At 45.0% G+C, this 20348-nt stretch overlaps 2 protein-coding genes across 3 annotated transcripts in view; one reads left to right on the top strand and one right to left on the bottom strand.

The window, feature by feature from the left end:
- GTF3A (general transcription factor IIIA) overlaps positions 1-13544 on the top strand; it is a 68706-nt gene extending 55162 nt beyond the window's left edge. Inside the window, exons 3-12 of the mRNA XM_030043263.2 lie at positions 8101-8374; positions 8420-8536; positions 8820-8920; positions 9459-9555; positions 9749-9837; positions 10799-10872; positions 12114-12197; positions 12607-12836; positions 12947-13006; positions 13269-13544. Coding sequence (XP_029899123.1) covers positions 8101-8374; positions 8420-8536; positions 8820-8920; positions 9459-9555; positions 9749-9837; positions 10799-10872; positions 12114-12197; positions 12607-12836; positions 12947-13006; positions 13269-13430 — 1288 coding nt within the window. The 3' untranslated portion in view covers positions 13431-13544. The remainder of the gene's footprint in view (positions 1-8100; positions 8375-8419; positions 8537-8819; positions 8921-9458; positions 9556-9748; positions 9838-10798; positions 10873-12113; positions 12198-12606; positions 12837-12946; positions 13007-13268) is intronic.
- On the bottom strand, positions 13452-19983 carry MTIF3 (mitochondrial translational initiation factor 3). 2 transcript variants are annotated; one of them, XM_041118540.1, is made up of 5 exons: positions 19921-19983; positions 19067-19165; positions 16503-16972; positions 15101-15213; positions 13452-13767 (listed from the first exon to the last, which is right to left on the bottom strand). In XM_041118540.1, exons 3-5 carry the CDS (start codon positions 16969-16971, stop codon positions 13597-13599), a joined length of 753 nt encoding a protein of 250 aa, XP_040974474.1. In that variant the 5' UTR covers position 16972; positions 19067-19165; positions 19921-19983; the 3' UTR covers positions 13452-13596. The 2 variants fall into 2 exon arrangements, with proteins under 2 accessions (XP_040974474.1, XP_040974473.1); XM_041118539.1 differs by having other exon boundaries at positions 15101-15246; positions 19921-19980.
- Between the last annotated feature and the right edge of the window lie 365 nt (positions 19984-20348).

Genomic DNA, 20348 nt, shown 5'->3' with positions numbered 1-20348 from the left:
GCAAGTCACGACTGGCTCTTCCCAAACCCAAACTTTGTCGATGACCCAAGCAGCCTTTTTGCTTGGCACTGCCATCCTTGCTCCCGAAAGCTTTGCTGAGGACCACACGAAGCTCCGGCGATGTGAACCTCATGAGGCTCAGCCATGCGCACCCCTGGGAGAGGGGCTGCCCATGCCTTGCAGACCCACCTGTGCTGGTGGCCAACACAGGCTTTTGGGGGCTTGTGAAGGTCTTTCGCAGCATGAAATGAAGAATGCATTTCTCTTGTCACTAGATGGCTCTATCTGCTTTCACTAAACGCACACGGTTTTCTTTTTATGGCCCCAAAAGAGCAGCAGCCCTACAGCTGTATGCTTGTAGGGTCACCAGCCACAGCCAGAAAGGTAAATGTCCAGGAGGTGGAAAAATCCACCCGGGTTTTGCTGATGGTTTTCATTATATTCTTGCTAACATCCCTGAATAAAATAAACACTGTTGTGAGAACCCTCACGGTTTGAGATTTGGATGAAATGGTCCCCTCTGGTACAAGTTCTGGGTTTTGCTCATCCCGGACTCCTCCGGCAGCCATTGCACTCCAGCCTCTATGCAGACTGGAACCAAAAAGGGAGAAATTTGGGTGGCTGCTGGGCGTTTAACTCAGGTGCAGGCTGGTGGAGAGCCAGGAACTTCCTTTTCTTTGTCCTTCATTAGGTGGGAGGCGAAGAAGGGCTGGCTCCCAGCACACCCCTGAGATGACTCAAACTGGTGGGTGCACCACCAGCCACCCCTGGGCTCACCTGGCCCCTGCTCAAGGGACGCTGCACCCACGCCAGCAGTGCCACCCTGTCCTACGCTCGCCCCGCGGGACCTCCTTCTGTGCTGCAGCTTCGAGGCACAAATTTACCTTCTGAAGATGCTTTTCTTCAGGGACGGGGAGCTCACTGCCACAGCCTGTGCACAGCAGCCCCGGGGGAAGGTCTGGGGCGACGGGGACGGCGGGGGACAGGGGTTTTGCAGGGAAACATCCCATGGTTTGGCCCGTGATGGCAGTGGGGACAGTCTCCTGGGATTTTGGCTTCTGGGAGGTGGAGCAGGCAGGCATCCCTGCCTGACGGAGCAGAGTTCGTGGCTCTGCGAGCGTTGGCGTTTCAAGGAGGGGGTGCTGGGACACAAGCAGGCACAGGGGGAGCGCAGGGGAGGTGGGCAGGAGGGCAAACCCTTGAAACCATGCACTGAAGCCCCGCGGATGTCGGCAGCCTCAAACCCTTACGCTGAAAGCCACGTTTTCAGGTTTTGGATGTCTCCGAGCAACTAAAAAGCTACTGCAGGTCTGACTCTGGACAAGAAAGCGTATCAGGTTGTTGCTTTCCCCAGGAGAAATACTGTATGTTGAAAAAAAATACAACATATTCAGGGGCTCCACTGGCTATATTGGCTTAAGGCTGAGTATTTTATCGGGTGCCAGATCTCCCAGGTGTATTCAAGAGATGTTTGAAGCAAAATTCCTGCCTGGAAAAAGTTACTATCTGAGGATACAATCCAAAGCCATGAAAGACTAGGAGTATCTCTACTGATTTCAAAAGGATTTGAATCAGGCCCTGGGGAACTAGTCTGGCATCTCTTTCTTGCATCGGCAGCCTCTGCGCTTCGAGGAGACAAGCCTTGTAATAGCAACTACTTGCAGGGGTATTTGCAAGATCACAGCTTTGTCTGCAGAAATGATACAAGACACTAGTGACCACGGTGGGAAAGGAAGCAAATTTGCTTATTTAGATAATTAACAGGCATTTGAGACAACTATTGCTGTCTAATGCATTTCTGACAGACTAATAATTCTGTTTGACAAAGCAGCAATTATTATAGTAATGTTATGGTCCACTAAAATAACCGTCTCTCCTAGCTACCACTGCCAGGAGAGGATGGGTGAAATTGCATTTCTCCTTCTTCCAAGTGAACAGACTACGTGCCGGAGAAGCATCCCGCAGGGCTCGGCTGGGAGAGGAAGGACTCGTACAGCCACTGTGCAGCAGCTTCTGTTGCAACCGGCCTTCAGAGGATGCCTTGTTTTTATGGCCCCAGATAGCTGCAGGCATAATTTTGCACCTGCAATTTTGGTCAGATAGATAACTGCCGTCCTTATTGACCCATGTAATGTGATGCCTTGAGAGGCCAGTGCTGTGAGCACAGACAGTTGTGACTGATTAGGAAAGGCACCATTTGCAGGGCAGACACGATGCTGGGTGTTATGTCCCTTCTGAAAATCAGCTGTGCCATGAGCCAGGGAGGACCGATAACCCCATCAACGTCCTTTGGGCAGGCAGCTCCTTCCTGGAGCTGTGCCGGGGTCTGAAGTGTAACTTTGGTCACTTCAAGGGACTACGATGGTGAAATGGAGAATCGGAGACATTTTGCTTTCACCTGGTCTTGTCTGATCCTGTCTAACAGCTGGGTGAGCCGAATGCTCGAGTAGGTAAATCCTTCAGGGCTAACACAGCAAGGCAGGCGCAGGAATGGGGGGAGGAGGTGTTTTCCAGGAGGGGGGTCCTCCGTCACCCCACAGCCCACGCAGGAGCTGCACTCAAGGCCTCCTTTCCCCCGTCCCATCCGGAGAGGGCTTGCAGGGAGCCAGCTCACACGGGTGCTCACACAGTCAGGTTTACCTTCTTGTCACACAAGCCGTGGGAGACAGGTAGATAGAAGACCCAGGCAGAGATATTAACTGACTGGCCTCAAACTGTGCAAGGAACACCCGGGACCTGGCCCTAATTTGGTCTGTATGACTTGGAGGAGATTTTATTCAAGGTCTGACTCCTCACCACAAGACAGGCAGGTCAGGATAGCAGACGGGAGGGTTGATGGGGCGCAGAGGGTTCTGGGCACTGCTCTGTACAGCTCTGCTCTGCAACTTTGCTGTCACCTAGAGCCCATGACTCCTGCGGGCAGGAGAGAAAATCAGGTAACAGGGATTTCCTCTATTTCTTTTCTTGGGGGATCAGTCTATTGAGAGATTTATTAAAAACCACTACGCCAGAGATAGATAGAAAAATATCGCCTGACAAGAAAATGCTCTTATGGGAAACAAGTCTTTGGTAGCTTTACGTGCTTCTTGAACACAGGGAAAGCCAGTCAATAAAGTTCCTTGTGGCCTAAAAGCAGAAACATCTGTCGGAGGCAGCTTGCTAGGCTGAATATAGCAGCAGGAAAGCCCAACTGATTAACTCCATCCTCTTCCTAACATGTTTTTTGTGGTTCCCAGAAATCCCTAGAAAGGGCTCCTGAGGACACTGGCACCATTACAAGCCAGCTGTAATTCTGTAAACAGGGAGATCAAGGAATCATTATCATAACTGCAGTTCACCTCTGGCATCCAGTCTGCATAATTCACACGTGCTTCACCTGCTCTCCCTTAGCCATGGGACAAGCTTGTGATTTAGGGAAGGAGGAAGAGCCCATGCTCTGATGAAGGAGAGAATAAAGCCATTGTTGTGAGGAGGACTGGGGGGGTTGGGGTCCATATAATCTTGCCAGTAGGCTGGAGCTGGGGAAAATGGTAGGGAAGATTACAGCAGTAACAGAGTAGATGCAGGAAGCACTTCCAGTGTGGCTGGGCTGAACCTCCTCAATACCAGAGCCCTTCTCCCACCCCTAGCTCTTCCCATCCACATTTGTCCTAACAAGGAAAGAGACCAGCTTTCGGGGCTTCCTCTTGATTGCGTTTCACATTTTGGTCTTCTTTCATTTTTGCTTATAGTAATCCCACGGGATGAAAATGCTTAAGAGGAATAGCCTTTTCTATCCCCTCCTCTGCATTGACTTTCATCAAGACGCAACAGGACAAGATGGTAGATAATCTCATCTAGGCTCCCTTTTCCACGAAAGTTTGGACCAGATGATCTTCTGAGGTCCCTTCCAACCTGAGCTGTTCCATGTTCTAGGACTTCAAGTCTAGTATCAAGCGACAACTTTGTCTCTGACATGATGGACAGTGTGAGGGAGACTGTCTTCTTGGTAGGAATAAGGGATGACTACTTGGCAAACATGTCATTTTAGGAATTGTGTTAGGAAAATATGCATTTCCCATCATGTAGCTTTCTTTTTTTCCCCCTCACCGGTACATTTCTCCAGTACACAAATATATCTCAGAACAATTTAAAAGTTACTAAGCAACCTGGATGCCTTTCAATGCATTTTAATAAAATAATATTTTTTTTAATTTGTACAATTGAAAATAACTTCAATTGAGAGTTCAGGTTAACATAGCATTTAATGTGTTTCTTCAGTCTTCCCATACCTGTTTACCCAAAGAAACTTTATTTTCACTGCTGCATTTTGGACAGATACAAGTAGTTAATTCCAGAATTTTTAAGAAATGTCAAGAACTAGAATTTAAGTTGTGATGTAGATTTCCTAATGCCAGGTTCCTGAAGCATCAGCTTTACTGACCACTCACCATACAGTATTCCTCCTTCTAATTATCCATATGCTGCCTTTCATCAAGTCTGAAACCTTCAAGAACAACTACATATCCTGTAAGTTACCTTTCAACTAATGCATTGACATAAAATTGAGGAGATGCAAAATCAGATTGCTCTTGTGTTCAGACATTGTCAGCAGGCTGAAAGATGTAAGAATTCCTTCATTGGACGTGTCTGTCATCTCCCCCTTTGTCAGCCTTGAAGGACATAGCAGTTCCAAGAAGGCATTTGTGCTAAATGTCTTCCATGAGTGCCAGCACCTGGGTAATATTTTGACATCCTTACAACTGAAAACTATGGAAATAATCACCCCACGGGGACATGCCTCAACATTCCTACATATTCAGTATTGCCAAAATGGACTATCATCTGCAATCCTGAAACCTTGTAGCTGATGAGGAAGTATGATTGAGAACTTCTTTCACTGCTTTTACAGCCAAATAACGAATTACCTGCAACGCCATTTCCTGCAGCATGCTGTACATGGGCTGAGCAAACACCTAGGAGGAATACTTGTTCTGATTTCTCATGAACTTCTAGACAGACTGATGTCTCAAGTTAACATTAAGCATCATCCACTGCAAATATTGATACACTGTCAAGGTCAAAACATTTGACTACAGTACATTATTTTTACTTTTTCAAATATTGCTACTGCAGCTTCTTTATGATCTTGGAAATAATCAGACAACAGTCTATTCCCTTTCCAACTGTGTAAAAATGAACAACTACCAAACAACCTTTGCTGGTTTTGTGCTTTGAGGTATTTATTGCCCAGAGGAGAAAAAAGCCCTTTTCAGCTAAATGTTTGCTTTCTCTGTGAGAGACAATCTTAAATATTGCTGGCAACACAAAGCTCTCTTCCTAGAAAGATGAATTTTCTTACCTGTAGTTGGAAAACTACACTATTGCTTTCACAATCAGGTGATCCATAGGAGTGATTATGGATCATACTACCATAGGTTTCCAGCACATCTGCCACAGCGGTATTTTCACATTTCTACTAATAAAAAGCTCAAAGTTTCACCTTTATAAGAAATGCTAGAATTACTTCTTTGCTTTTTTCCACTTCCATCCTATGTCATGTGACAGTTCACCATGCCTAACCAAGGAACTTCTCCACAAACTTCAGGAAGTTTCCTGACAACTATTGCCAACTTTATGGAGCTACTCAACACCATTTCTCCACTCACTCTGGAAAGCAGAAAGCCTTTTTTTAGATATGTGTCTGGTCTTGTCGCAGGATTGTTGACAATGCAATTGCAGTTACAGTCACAAAACTTGCAGGGACCAGCTAAAACCACATAAATAGTAATTAGTGTCATTCTTAAGTGAGAGCCACTGCATCCCATTTCCACTGGTCCAGGCCAAGAGACCTTAGATACATGGTGCCTCAAACAGCCAGTATTTAGCTTGCAACAAGTCTATGGGAAAAAGTAATCTTTCAGTTTGAAAACTTTCTCATGTGGGGGAATAATTTCTGCAACTCCACAGCTACTCTGTAAGTACATTTAAATGTATTTATCTGCATTTTAGTACACATTGAAATAATTTCTGTGTAATGTTCATAAACATGAGATCTTTGGACTTCAACTGTGCTGCATAAAGAGGAACTACTTTTCTTGGAGACAAAGTAAATACGACTTCACCTACAGCAGAACAATGGGATGGGAGAATGAAACAGCCTTTGGTAGACAAAGATGCACAGCCCATTCACTCAGCAGTTCTTCAGAGGGAAATGAGTATTCACGGCACTATGTGCAGTCTTTCCTGAATTGATACTTAATTCTGGGTAGATCCTGCCAGCTTAAAGGAATAGTTTTAATCAGAATCTGAGGGATTTACTGCCCTGTGGGGTTTTGGGTGTGCGTGCGTGTGTGTGTGTGTGTCATTGCGTGTTGTTGTTTTTTTCTTGAGGGAATGAACTACCTCAGTTTTCTGGTTTTTTCGTTCCCTTTCAGCTTACAGATTATTAAAATTTATGAGTAGAAGTGCAGACCTTGTGTTGGAAATATACATCTTCAGATTTATTTTTCTCCACTGCATATGTTTACCTCTCAAAAGGTTTACCTTCCACCTCCCACAGTGGAAAATGGTAAGATCAAATCTGAAAAGGAACCCACTGCTCTTTCCAGCTCTACTAGAGGACTCTTCGAAATCCTCCCTCAGTAGTCACCTCAGAAGACATCAACAGCACAACACAATGAGAATCCCTCAGGCCTGGAGTCTTCCTCTATTTATATATTTCCAAAATGGGATTCAAATTCCCAGAGGACTCTGCTGAAATCTCTACCTGGCATTGCATAGAGCAAAACCCTATGTGATGAGTATTTGCTCTCTGTGTAGCCAGTAGTTTTCTCACTCACATGCTATTTCCTCACCCGTGTTAGAGAGGCCTGAGGCAATACCAAGTTTTCACAGGCAAAGTCCCAAAATGGAAGATTTATAACTTTTTAAAATTTCAGGTTTGTTTTTTATTGCAGTTCTGAGACAAAAAAAACCACAGTGATTTTTTTCTTCTAAGTGTTTTGGTTAGTATTTGTTAAAAGCTGAGTTTCAGACTGACTTCCCTTCCAAAAATAAGGTGGTATCCTGCCATTGCTCTGTGAGGGTCTGACTGATTGATTCAGCCCTCCCCTTACTCCTGCTACAGATGAGTGAGATAAGAGACATTCCCCAGGGCCATGAGGATCTGCTTCTGGCCCGGCATGAACTCCTCACTCTGCCCAGCGGGGGTACCTCATCCAGGACTCCTGTCATCTCACTTCACATGTCCCTTCCTCTCTCCTCCAGCCCTCATAGGCTTGATTCCTGCTCCTTATCCTCCCACTTTCCTCCCCCATTTCCCTAGCCTGCCCCAAGCACCAGCATCTGCCCAGCCTTTCCCAGCTCTCAGGACACATATGGAGAAGGAAGAATGGGAGTTCTTCTCCCTGGGGTATTTCCCTTGTCACAGTCCTGTTCCAGCTTTCTCCCCTGTCCCTCAGTCTGTGGGAAGAATTGCAGCAGGTAGGGTCCGGTGACAACTCAAACGGTGCAAAGCAGGGCAGATGATGCGATACCTTGGCATGGCAAGTCAGGTACCAGGGAGGTATCGGAGCCCCTCAGCTCAGTGCAGTCCCATGTCCTCTTCCCCTAGCTGAGACCTCAGGCAGCTTGGGGACACAGCATGACCACAGGCCAGGGTGACAGACCCCCTCTGCCATGGGATCCCGGACAGCAAACTCCTCGGCCTGGGCTGCAAACGCCTCAACCGCAGGGCAGGCGGTAGGGAGTGTGCAGCAGAGGCTGATGTCTGGGTCTAACCAGCATCATGCAGACCCATCCTCTCCCCTGGCAAGGCAGGGACTCAAACCAAGCCGGCTTGGAAAGACCTTGGCCCAGGGCTCCATGCAGTGCTTCTCAGGGAGGCAGCAGAGCTCCTATATCCCTAAAACCCCTGAAGGGCTGCTCTGTGGAAGGACCCAGAATTAGGGCTTTTTCATCTCTTCATAACCGGATCTCCTCTGGTGTGTGAGGCGGCTCCATACCAGACAGCACAAGGGGGTCAGCGTCTGGCGCATGAGGTGATGGAGAAGGGACGGCGGACCCGGGCTGCTTTCAGGATCAAGCTCTCCGCTGAGGAGGACGTGGGACCTCTCACAGCCCCGACAGCGGACGGCGGGTCAAGGCGGGATCGCGACCGCCGTGCCACGCTGGGGAAAATCGCAGCCGCGGCCACGCCGGGGGCAACAAACCCCCGGCCCCCACGGGCCGCCGCCATCGCCTCAGGCTCCCGCCGGACCGCGCATGCGCGCCCCGCCCGGCCCCTGGCGGCCGACGGGAGGCGGGAGGGGACATTCCCCGCTCGGGGCGGGGCGGGGCGGGGGCGGTCACGTGCCCTCCCGCATGGCCGGGGAGCGGGCGGCGGGGAGCGCGCAGGGGGGCGGGGGGGCCGCGCGCGCGCCCGCGCCCGGTGGCGGGAGCGGCGGGAGAGCGCTCCCCCCCCCCTCGCCCTTTCATCTGCTCCTTCCCCGGCTGCGACGCCACCTTCAACAAGGCCTGGAGGTTGGACGCCCACCTCTGCCGGCACACGGGTGAGGTGAGCCGGGCCGTGACCTGAGGGAACAGCGACGCGGGGTTCCCTTTCGGCCCTCCCCGTCGGCGGGGCGGGGGGCGGTTCGTGTGACTGAGGTGAGGGGGCCTCGGGCCCCTGCGGGGGTACCCAGAGCAGCGGGGCAGGGCGGGCTGCGTGGGCCGTGTCAGCAATCCCGCCGCCGGGGCATCCCGCCGATGGAATCCTCCTGGAAACGGCCGAGCCCCCCCCCCCCCCCCCCGCCGAGGTGTGGGTCTGCGGTCTCCCAAAGTGCCCCTCTCTCTTCCAGAGGCCGTACGTCTGCCATTACGAGGGCTGCGGTAAAGGCTTCACGAGAGATTTCCACCGCGCTCGTCACCTCCTTACGCACACGGGGGAAAAGCCGTTCGAGTAAGGCGGAATTTTTTACTTCTTCAGATGGATTACGCTTGCCCTTAGGGCAGCGAAGGGGAGCTAAAACGGGTGCGGGTGCTACAGAGCACGCATGGCTGGCTGTGGCATCGTGAGGACTGCCTTAGCAGCGCGCACACAGGGTGAGAGGTGGGGAATCTCCTCAGCCTAAAACCTCCTGTCTGGCAGTGATCCATAATAGACACTTAAAGGAGTGGGCGGATCTCCCCCTAGAATTCAGAATTAAAAGAAGGAAGGGCAGTTATCTCCTATTACTAAGGCCTTAATATCTGCACGTCTTGGATTAGGAGCTAGGAATTCCTACGTGTTTTATTAGAAATATCTTTGGTATGTTCTCCTGTGGCTTTCGACTATAACTTAGCCTCTGGCTTTTCGTGTCTTTAAAGGAAATTTTTATATTTGGGTTGCGAGTTTTGGTTATTCTTCATGTATTCCTCTTGTCCAATGATTTCTGTATCAGCCTAGGAAACAAAGCGCTGTTTGAGAGGGATAATTAAAAAATGCAGTCCATTTGCAGGTGTACAGCTGATGGATGCAATCAGAAATTTGGAACAAAATCAAACTTAAAGAAGCACATTGAGCGCAAGCATCAAAATCGGCAAAAGCAATATGTGGTGAGTAATTACCTTTGGTGCTGTAAAGTGGGAGGCTAAACAAGCTCCTTTTTATGTATCTGGTGAAATACTTCAACTTGTTATTATGCAGTACTTGTGTGAGTTCAAATACTGGGATTGGGATTTCAGCAAAAACATGTGGGCTGGGCTGTCATTATTTTGGCCTCTAATGATAACTTAATTTCCTAAATAGTGCGACTTCGAAGGCTGTAACAAGTCTTTCAGGAAACATCAACAACTTAAAGTTCATCAATGTCACCACACCAATGAACCTCCCTTCAAGTAGGTGGATAATTTTAATAATGAACTTTTAACAATTCCATTTAAACGCTGTAGATGAAAACAGGTGCCTTTTTTCAACCTTTTCATTGACATGGCATTTTTAAAAAAACTGGAATGAATTTGTAGTCATGGCTGCAAAGTACATTTCTTGTACTAGCCCTTTGCTCAGTAGTCTGTTTTGAGCAACAGTCTTGGTGCTCTGTAACTTCAGCATTCCAGACATGTTCTTAGGGTTTATTACAGGTTCACAGGAAAAATAAACAAAAAAAACCCCATTTTTTACTTCACACAGTCTGAAATACAAGCATAAAAGCTTGCATGGTAATGAAAAATGCAGCTACCTCTGTTTTCCAGTAAAAAGCAGTGACTTGGCTGGCTAACATTGAAGTGAGTAGTAGCTTAAAAACAGTGAAAGGCTTGGACACCAATCTGAGAAGATGTGCATTGCAACTCCACTATTTACATGACACATCAGTATAGATCTGATGAAAGCAAAGTTTAGTCTTGTATTTCTTAAAGGTGGAACACACTTAATAGGAGTGTTCTGCTTAAGTGAAGTGCGCTTGTATGTCTGGGTGACAGGCACAAAAATACTGTCAGTGTTCTGCTGCTGCTCTGACTGCTAGATCTGTACAAGCCACTTAAACCCTCCATTTTCTATCTCTTATGGTTGAAGAGCCTACTGCGTAGGGATGATATGAAGCTTGATTCTTTAGCTAAAGCTTAACTTGCTGTATATGTGGAAATTATACTATAGTTTTAACTCCCGAGGGGATCAGAGTCCTCTATTAGAAACATATTATGGAATTTACTTTTACAAGGCGGGGGGGGCAACAGAACAGATCTCTAGGCGACGGGAAACTTGGGATTATTTTGACCACTTTAATTGTTCTTGACTTAAAAGAACAAAAAATATGCAGATGCAGTGAAAGGAATTAAACCAGTGTTATTTTATACCTAGATGTAATAATGAAGGATGTGGAAAGCACTTTTCTACTCCAAGTCGACTAAAGCGGCATGAGAAGATACATGAAGGTAATACAGTTTTTCTTCTTGCTTCAGTTACGTTTTATCAAAGTAAAAAGGACTTCTTCCAGTAGAGAGTATGCAGGGATGTATGACAGACATGAAAGCATTCTGGGCCTAGTGATCCAGGCGAACAAAACACTTGTTTTGAGTAGTCAAATGGGATACAATTGCAAGACATTGCAGTGTTCAGTTACAATGTACTTGTGGTAGGCTGATCAGAGCTCAGGATTCCTTCAGCCATTTCTTCTCCTAATGTGCTTCTTTGTCAATAGTCCATCTTCTGGAGATGGGCTAATGGTTAAGGCACTAGCCTAGACCTCCAGAGGTTAGGATCAGTTGCCAGTTCTGCCACAAATTCCCAACGGAAGCTTGGCAAAACCATGTAGGCTTGCATTTTTTAAGTTGTTAATGTACCTATGCGAAAGCTATTTAAGTGGAATTGTTAGGAGGAGGTTATGTATGTTGGAGCTAATCCTGCTACACTCCTGTCCATTCTTTCAGTACTACTGACAGCTAACCCACTTTCCAGGGCTAGGAAAAAAAAAACCAACCCAAGAGACTAGGAAGAGTATCCAAAAAGTTGCGATTTGTACTGCATCCCTTTCTTAAGACAGGGACTTGTTCATAGCTGTTTGACCTTTCCAGTCCTGGGATTTAAATGGTGTTGACTTTCTGTGGTTCATTTAAAAACCAGCCTGTCTGCTTGACAGAATGATATAGTCCCCTTAGACTCTGGAATATTACTGTATGGTCAAGATCATCTTTTTTAAAATTTATATAGAAATAATATGTATTACTACAGTTATTTTCATCTATTTGAGTGAAAGTGTATGGCTGGTGAGGAAGTAGCTTTACTGAAGCAAGGAGAGAGAGAGTTTCATAAAATTATTTAGGTTGGAAAAGACCTCTGGAGGTCATCTGGTCCAACTCCCTGCTCAAGACAGGGTCAGACCAGGTTGCTGAGGACTGCGTCCAGTCAAGTTTTGAAGGTTTCCAGGGGTAGGGATTCCACAGCCTCTCTGGACAACTCATGTCAGTGATACAAGGTTTCTTCCTTAAACCTGTTGGGATTTTCTCATGTTCTAATTTGTGTTCGTTGCCTCTTGTCCCATCACCATGCAGTACGGTAGGAGAGGAGGAATACTGGCCTTTTAATTTTCAAGTGCTAGAAGTGGAACTCCCCCTTGTGAAACTGGACTGTGTTTGCCAGAACCTTTGTGATTGTAAACATCTGTCCTGTCCAACAGGCTATGCATGCAAGAAAGAAAACTGCTCATATACTGGAAAAACTTGGACAGAGCTTCTGAAACATAATAAAGTCAGTCATACAGGTAAACTCCAAATGCTTTAGTAAACAGAACTTAACTTTTGATACAAATGGGAAACAAACTGCTAATTTGACGAGGAGTCCTTGCTGAACTCATTTCATCAACTTGTCATTGTGTCTAGACAAACTTGTTTACTAACACTTTATCAGTAAAATGGTTGCCATTCTGGCTAGAGCTTAAACTGATGAAAATGCTACTCCAGTATACTAACTTTGCTTTGTGATCCAGTTAACGAGAAATTGTATAATGTACAATTTCAGATCTGGATAATCCATACTGTATTATTCTCTTCCAGTCTCTGAGTTCCTTGCATCTCTTGTGGATTTTAGCATTGTTAGAGGACTGCTAGGGTTTGATTCTGAGCTCCTGTAAGAAGCTGTTAATTTATACTCTGCCTGTCTTTCCCACTCAGAGCCGATAGTTTGCAGTGAGTGTTACAAAACTTTTAAACGGAAAGACTACCTCAAGCAGCATCAAAAAACACATGCTGTGGAGAGGGAAGTCTGCCAATGCCCGAGAGAAGGATGTGGGAGAACTTACACAACCATATTTAACCTTCAGAGTCATATCCTCTCTTTTCATGAGGAGAAAAAACCATTCTCTTGTGATTATCCAGGCTGTGGAAGAGTGTTTGCAATGAAGGTATGTATTTTTTACATTGTTCTAATCTGAATCACATAATCTGAAATGATAAACCTAAGTCCTTTTGTTTCTTGTTGTTTTTTTTTTCCCCCTGCTCTTTGTAACTGTAGCAGAGCCTAGCAAGGCACGCAGTTGTACATGATCCTGAAAAGAGGAAGATGAACTTGAAAGTAAGTTATACTCTTGAAAAAGTCCTCTCAACCATACCCTGTCACTTCAGAGGAGGGTAAACAAACAGTACATGTTTTAGAATGTGACTGCAAGCAGGAAAACAGGCCAGCTATCTGCTTAATTTGGGAGATTCTTAATTTCTGAAGCTCCTTTAAATAATGCAGTGATGGCCTATTCATTGATTTCTTGTTTCACCACCACATTAGTAGCGTTTGTTCCATAGATACATTAAGTTGCTAATTCTGGATTTATTTCTGCCAGGCAAAGCGTTCTCGTCCTAAGAGGAGCTTAGCCTCTCGTCTGAGCGGCTACATTCCTCCTAAAACGCAGCCAGGGAAGAATGCTGTTCTGACAGAAAGCAAGGCAGTGGATAAGCCCATCGAAAATGAAATACCAACTGTTGAAATTCTGACTCTGCAGTAAAGATTAACTGAGACAACATTCTTTATGGAATGACCTGTGCAAAGCTCAACAATAACTTTATTAAAAGTTTAGAGTTTGTGGGGTTTTTTTTAAATAAAAAATCAATATTGTTTACATGTCTTCATAAAGTCACTGATGCAACTCATTTGACTTCAGATCTTCATTTTCATCTTTCTTTACTGTTTTTCTGTTTTTCCATCTTCTGGTATGCTTTCAACTCTTTGTCAGACATGTGTCTCAAAATACAGGTACTCACCCCTTCTCTAGTAACTTTTGGCTTGGAAAGATAAGTGGCTTTCTCGGACACAGTATCCAAAATCTGATCAAAAAGCATGAACTGAAAAGGAGAAAAATAGGACTAAATACACGAACACTGGTAGAAGAATATTTCAGGCTGTTCTGTAATGACACGATCTAATGCTCGTGGTTTAGCTATTAGCTGAAATGAGCTAGTTGCTAGTCCTGGTTTGAGCATTTCAGCTGCTTCTTTCCTAACCATTTGTTCTTTACTCACAAGCAGGTTTAGGAAAGTCACCAGAGGGATTAAGCCATTTCCTAACACTTAGGCTGAATTCCTGATTCATCCCGTTTTGCTATTTAAAGGTGTCCGTGAAAGTGGACTGCATCTGACTTCTCCCCACCCTCCTCTTCCACTAGATTCAGGCATATTAATGGGGCTTTCCTCTTAAGAGGCAGTGTTGTTCTAAGGTTAGCAGAACATGGTGGTATTGAACTGAGTGATACAGTGGCGTTCATATAACAAGCTGAACTCTTAAGCTCATAATTAAGCTTTTAAATTTAAGGACTTATGGACTGTGTCCATCTGGACTGTGTCATGAAATGTTCTGCTCCCGCCCCTATCCAGTTCTTCCTCCTGCTGCCCTTTTGCTGTGAATTCGACTTCCTATAAAAAGTTTTGTTCCTTTTGGATGAAGTGATATCACAATTTTCTCCAGCAATTTAGTAGACAGAATCATGAAGGAAACCTAATTCACTATACACATTAAAAGGAAAAAAAAAATTTTACATGGAATCTTTATAAAAAAGACATTTGTGCAAAATGACAATGAAGACAAGTCTCAAGGCCCTGCAATTATACTAGTGAGTTGCCACCAGTTCCCTAACATTTTTATAGACGTTTACTTTGCCAGTCTTGGAACACCATTCCAGTAGTTTTTCACAACAATGGTGGACAATTAACCTTAGCACTGTTGCAAAAACGCATCTGCAGAAGAACAGTTAGGTTATTGAAATAATCCAGCTGAAATAAGCAGTTGTTTTTTTTTTTTTTTTTTAAATTTACTGTTAAACTTTTCAGTGAGTGAGCTGGCTTAAGGCACAGACAGGAAAATTTCACCAGCCCAGTTAATAAGGTGTTGCTACAAAGGAGTAGGAACTGCTTAGAGCCTGCTGTCAAAGCCAGTATTACAACTGCATTCTTAGGAAAGCATGGTATTTGAATTGTCTCTGTGGGACTACTTTTCTAGAACTGCAGTGTTTGAAGAGATGCGGCTTAAGGTGGAACAACCGTTACTTTCACGGGACCTAGACCTAGACCTTCACTTATTTTAGCAGTACATGATATATTAAAAAAACTGAATAAGGGAAAGTTAATACAAGTACAGCTGTTTAATGAAATTGATTGGTCCAACTTTCAGGAGTCCACTTACCATGTCTGTATTGCTATCTTTTGCTTGCCGGATGGTAACCTTAACATGGTATTTCTTTTCAATCCACTGTGCTATCTGCTTAGTCTTGGTCTCTAAGTCGTTCTTGGCAATAGCTGAAGAAAAGGATAACTCCTTCTGAACCACCCCTGTTTAAAACAGAACTAAAACTGTGTTGGCTTAGCATCTGACAAACCTGTGTTACTTGCTGTCTTTCAACAGCTTATGGTGCTTTGTCTGCTTAACTCCCTTCCCCCATGCTGCTTTCTCATACACAGAGCATCTCAGTCTCGTTGTCTCAGCATGCACCACTCTCACCTTAGAAGGTGGCTACTTGGTATCTCACACTCACTGCCATAACTGGGAGACTGAGTGCATGTTTGACCCGCACAGGGAAGCCTCTTCAGGGTCAGAAGGCTTCAAGTATTTTTATTTTAATTAGTTTTGTTCATACTACCCACAATGCAGGTCTAACAAAGATAAACAGGTAAGCATTGGATGTGGAATTAAAGACTTGCTGCGCAAATTCCTACATCCTGCACATAGTATAGCTGAATGTAAAAGCTCTGAAGGTGGATGGCTCTTCAACTCGAGCCCATTTTCTTGAATAGTGAAGTGCAATATTCAGCTGGGAGTATGATGCCTTGTAACATATTTGAACAACTTGTGGTCTCTTCCTCCTTAAAGATTCTCTAAAGTAGTTACCATTTGAATAATCTTTTTGTAGTTTCTTGAACAGAAAAACTCACTACCACGATAGTGCTCTCCTCTAAAATCAGAACTCTACCCCAAGCACAGATACCTTCGTTAGCCTGAGGATAAGAAAAGAGGATACAAGGTCAGACACCTTTTCTAAAACCTCTTTGCCAAACTCAGTTTGTTAAACTGCTGGAGCAAGCGGACATAAAAAACACTGAAAAGTGTTCAATATTGAACAAATTGTTCTCTTACTCTGTACAAGAAAAGGCTCCAGACTTTGTCTTCCTAGCAGCAAGCTAGGAAGAGAACGTTTCATGACTACCGGTGACAAAATTATGTAATTATATTGGTGTATCTGGTGCTCAGTTTGTAAAAACTGCCTGTCACCTTATGCCTTAGTAAAAGAACAGAAATTCAGTGAGTCTCGTGGAACCAGTCTAGTTGTATTGACTTCAATAAAAATAGATTTTTTACAAAAGCCAGCAGATGCCAAAATAGTAAATCCTGAGAAGGCAATAGAAGGCGTCTCTGTGGAAGACTAATCCAAAATTTTATTTTCACCACTGCAAATCCTTAACAGCGTGGACTGCAGTGACATTGCTTTGGATTTACACAGATGGAAGTAAGAGGATTTCATCTGCTGAAACCACTTTTAATGCAGCATTTTTCAAAGTGCTCAGTGTTGCAGTGTCAACAATGTACATACCTGGTTTTGGACTTGCTTTTTTCTTCGCTGCACGTTTAAGCTGTTCTTCATGAATCTGCTGCCCAGTCATTAGTCTGTATACAGGAGGTTCTGCATTCTCATGAAGGAGAACTAGTTTCAGGTCATGTTGATCCATAAGTTTGAGTGCCTCTGCTCGGTGCATATTTCCCAAGCTCTCTCCATCCTGGTTGATTACGTGCAAAATCCGATAGGGAATTCTTCGCCCAACACTTCCAAATGCTGCTTTCCTTTTTGGTTCTGTGTGAGATTTTTCAGCTGTACAAAATGGTTGAGTAAGTCCAAACACAGTTGACTTTCTAGGGTCAGGGTCAGGTACCACCATCCAGAATGGAGAAAAGACCTTCTTTTGTGGTGTTTGTGTCAGAAGAGCACCAAAGAATCTTTTTGCATATCTGTTCTCATTTCTGGTTGCTTGACATAAAAGTTTCATCACACAAAAGGCAGTCATTCTGAGGAAGCAGGGAAGAGGAAAAAACAAGTTACCCCCATCAGTCAGACTCTTCTAGTTATATTAGAAAGACTTGACTCCAGTTCAGTAAACCCTAGTCCTTAAAACTGCTCTTTGAAAAAGATGCATGGTGTTGCTATACAGAATGAGCAATCAACAGTAATTCTGCAGTAACAGAGGGCTTTAACCCAGAGAGAAAATCCGACAAAGGAACAAATTTATTAAGAGTTACCTTCAGTATTTTAAAATTTGAGCCTGAACTCCTTTAAAGAATCCAATACTTCTAGTTAATTTCTCCTCACAAGAGTATCTACTCTTACACAGCTTTTTTGTGTATACAGAGATGAGCCAACGGTTAAGAGGGAGAATTTGCTGTCAAATAAACAGGCATGTCACACTTTTAAGATTTTCAGTCCACATTTTTTTCATGAAGTATCTAACACTAGGACTTTCTTCCTGGTTGTGATACTCTTCTTTGGAAAGTGTTTCATTTAAGCCACATTAATTCAGAACCACCCTAATCACATAGTGAATAAAGTGGCGATTTGTGCAACATCCGTCAGCAGCTATCCCAACATCTGCAGTCTGACTCTTCTGTGTTTTGTAAGGTTTTGGAATTTCAAAGCCTTGACCATACAGAGTAAGACTGCCATGCAAAATCTTCACCTTGGCATTAAAACACGATGAAGTAACCGGTACTATACTTGAAAATATGGTTTGTCACAGGGTTGAAAACTCTTCCATAGCTAGCGTGCAACTTGCTTCTCACAGCACTGACCCCAAATTGTGTATTTTTCTGAGTTTTCCAAATGTCATTTTGTGGAAGTAATCCAGCTAGTTACTTGGTCTTATACGGATTAAGCACCAATATTATTTCAGTAACCTTAAAAAAAAAAAAAGTCTTCACTGTCTTTTAAGCTCAAGTTCTACTGATTCAGCCATGCTTCAAAGTGAAAACAGTACCTTAATTTTAAACCTATTTTATCAGACATTTAAAGTATCAACTGACTTTCGCAGTTTTTCACAAACATTAAATTTAGGGTGGCAAGTTCCTATTCACAGTGAGCTGATTTTTTCCAGTTATCAAAACTATTTAGATTTCATACATACAGAAAGCATGCACCTAAGTACCATTTCACCAGAACCATCTAATAAAAACACTGATAATGGTATTCTTCTTCTTTTTCAATGATGAAAAAAGAGAAAAATAGAGACACAGATAAGACTTGCCTGCTATACCTCGACTGGAAAATAAGCAACAGATTCATATACCTAAGATCCCCACTTGCAAATTATGATTTAAATAAATTGTTACAGGCCTCTGTCCTGGCATGGTACTCATGAAGCTGTAAACTTTCAAAACAAGCCTCAAAATACACCAGTGCTTGAAATTTGAAGACTAGTGAAACTGATCTTTGAGACGTTTCTTCCATTATATTTTTTTCCCCATTTCTCCCTGGTTCATGGAACCCCCCTGGCAGTTTTGGTACACCTGACCATTACTTGCATTTTGTTCAAAGCTTCAGAAATCAGCCGGTTTTTAACAGCTGCAAAAACTGTAGAAATAAAGAGCAAACTGTGCAGTATTATCTGCAGTTTTGGTATTCCATGTTTAAAAGGCAGCAAGTACAGGAGAAGCCAAAGATGATATAGGAAACCAAAAAACGGGTCGGGTCATACCAGAGGTGTTGGCAAGAGTGTGACTTCTTTTGCCTTAAGAAGGAATGTGACTCCACTCTGTAATTATATACACGCATACATGTATATACATTTGACATTGTGTAGACATGTATCCATGTGCGTACATATACATGGAGAAGGTGCAAGCAATCAGCAAGGATAAGGAACTATTTATAACTCTAAGCAGTGTTGGCCCGGGAACAATTACAATGACCTGCCTGTGAATAAACTTAGTCTGAAAACGGGGACAGTTTGGAGCCTGGGACAGACTTCAAGTTTTCGCAGCAGGGACAAAACTGATATAAACGGCTTGAAGACGGTACCGGATCAGTTCATAAACAGGGCAGCCTGACGTGGCTGTGTGCTATAGCAGGACCCTGAACTCAGCTAGCCACAGGGCACAGAAGATAAATACCTGGATATTTACAGCAGGGTCCAAAAGCAGCTGGTAGAGCTACCGTCCCTTCCTGCCCCGGGCTCTGCCTCTGCCGAGTCCACACCAGAACCACGGCCCCTGGAAAACACAGCTTTTTCTTGGCTGTGGCGACGGCCCTACAACTAAACACCCACCGCCGACGCGCAGGTATCTTTGCGCGTCATCGGCGCGGCCACGCAAAAGCCGAGAAGTCCTTATTTTTAAAACGGTTTCATGCACCAGCTGTGGATCGTGCACTGCAGACTTACAGACCGTAATCTGGGTATCGCTTGGGTGCGTTATAAAACACTGTAAGTAAATTTATCTTGCATTCAGAGGAGCCTGGCTTGCCTTTGTCAGTTACTGACTTCTAAAACTAAGTAGTGGTATCACAGCGATGGAGTAATAGTTTATTTTGAAGAGATGTTAATCTTGCTGTGCTAAATACGCGGGTTGGCCTTTATCCGCCTTCATTTTCTGTTGCTATTTAAGTCTAATAAATCCTGCCTTAACTGCCTGAGAAAGAAAATGGCCCCCTTTATGGCCATACGTAAGCGTATTTTGCTTTGTGCATTTCCACCGCTTAGACCACGTACTAGCGAGGACAGCTACCGAGACGCCGTTTTAATTTCACGCGTGGATTCCTGCGGGGCGAACGCTGCGCCTGCTGTGCTCGCGTTCCCGGGTGTCGCAGCTCGGGCCAGGTCCGTCCGTCCGTCCGTGCGACTCCGTGACCGCCCCCGTGTGCGCGGCTCCCCGGCACCCGCTGCGGGCGGCACCCGGAGCCCACCGGGGCTCCCGCGGCCCGGTCCCCGGCCCCCCCCCCCCCCTTCCCCGTGCCGGGCTGCTCTTACCTGCCGGGCCGAACCGAGCCGAGCCGCCGGCCCCCTGCAGCAACCGGGGGAGCGGGCCGGGCCGGCGGGAGGTGGAGACTGCCCTGCCTCTTCCTCTTCCTCCTCTTCCTCTTCCTCTTCCTCTTCCTCTTCTCCCCGCCCCGTGGCGGCCCTGCGTGTCAAGGCGAGACCCCCCCCGTCCTTCCCGCTTAAAAAAATCGGGACTTTTTGGGCCACAACTAAGCGAGCCTTCTTTCCTCTGCCCCCTTCCTGCCCAGGAAGAAGAAACACAATGAAAATCTGAGCTTCACCTTTTTGGTTTGAAAGCTTTCTGTTCTTAACTGTGGTCTTAGAATAGTTTAATTCCACGTGCCGTTGTTTTGGTACGGTCATTTTGGTACACACGTGCAAAAAAAGTCTGCCGTTGCTTTGTGCTCTCCGTCTTCACA

Source organism: Aquila chrysaetos, chromosome 19, assembly GCF_900496995.4.
Source record: "Aquila chrysaetos chrysaetos chromosome 19, bAquChr1.4, whole genome shotgun sequence".
Taxonomy (NCBI): domain Eukaryota; kingdom Metazoa; phylum Chordata; class Aves; order Accipitriformes; family Accipitridae; genus Aquila; species Aquila chrysaetos.
The sequence above is the reverse complement of the archived record's forward strand: the minus strand, read 5'-3'. Positions and strand labels throughout refer to the sequence as shown.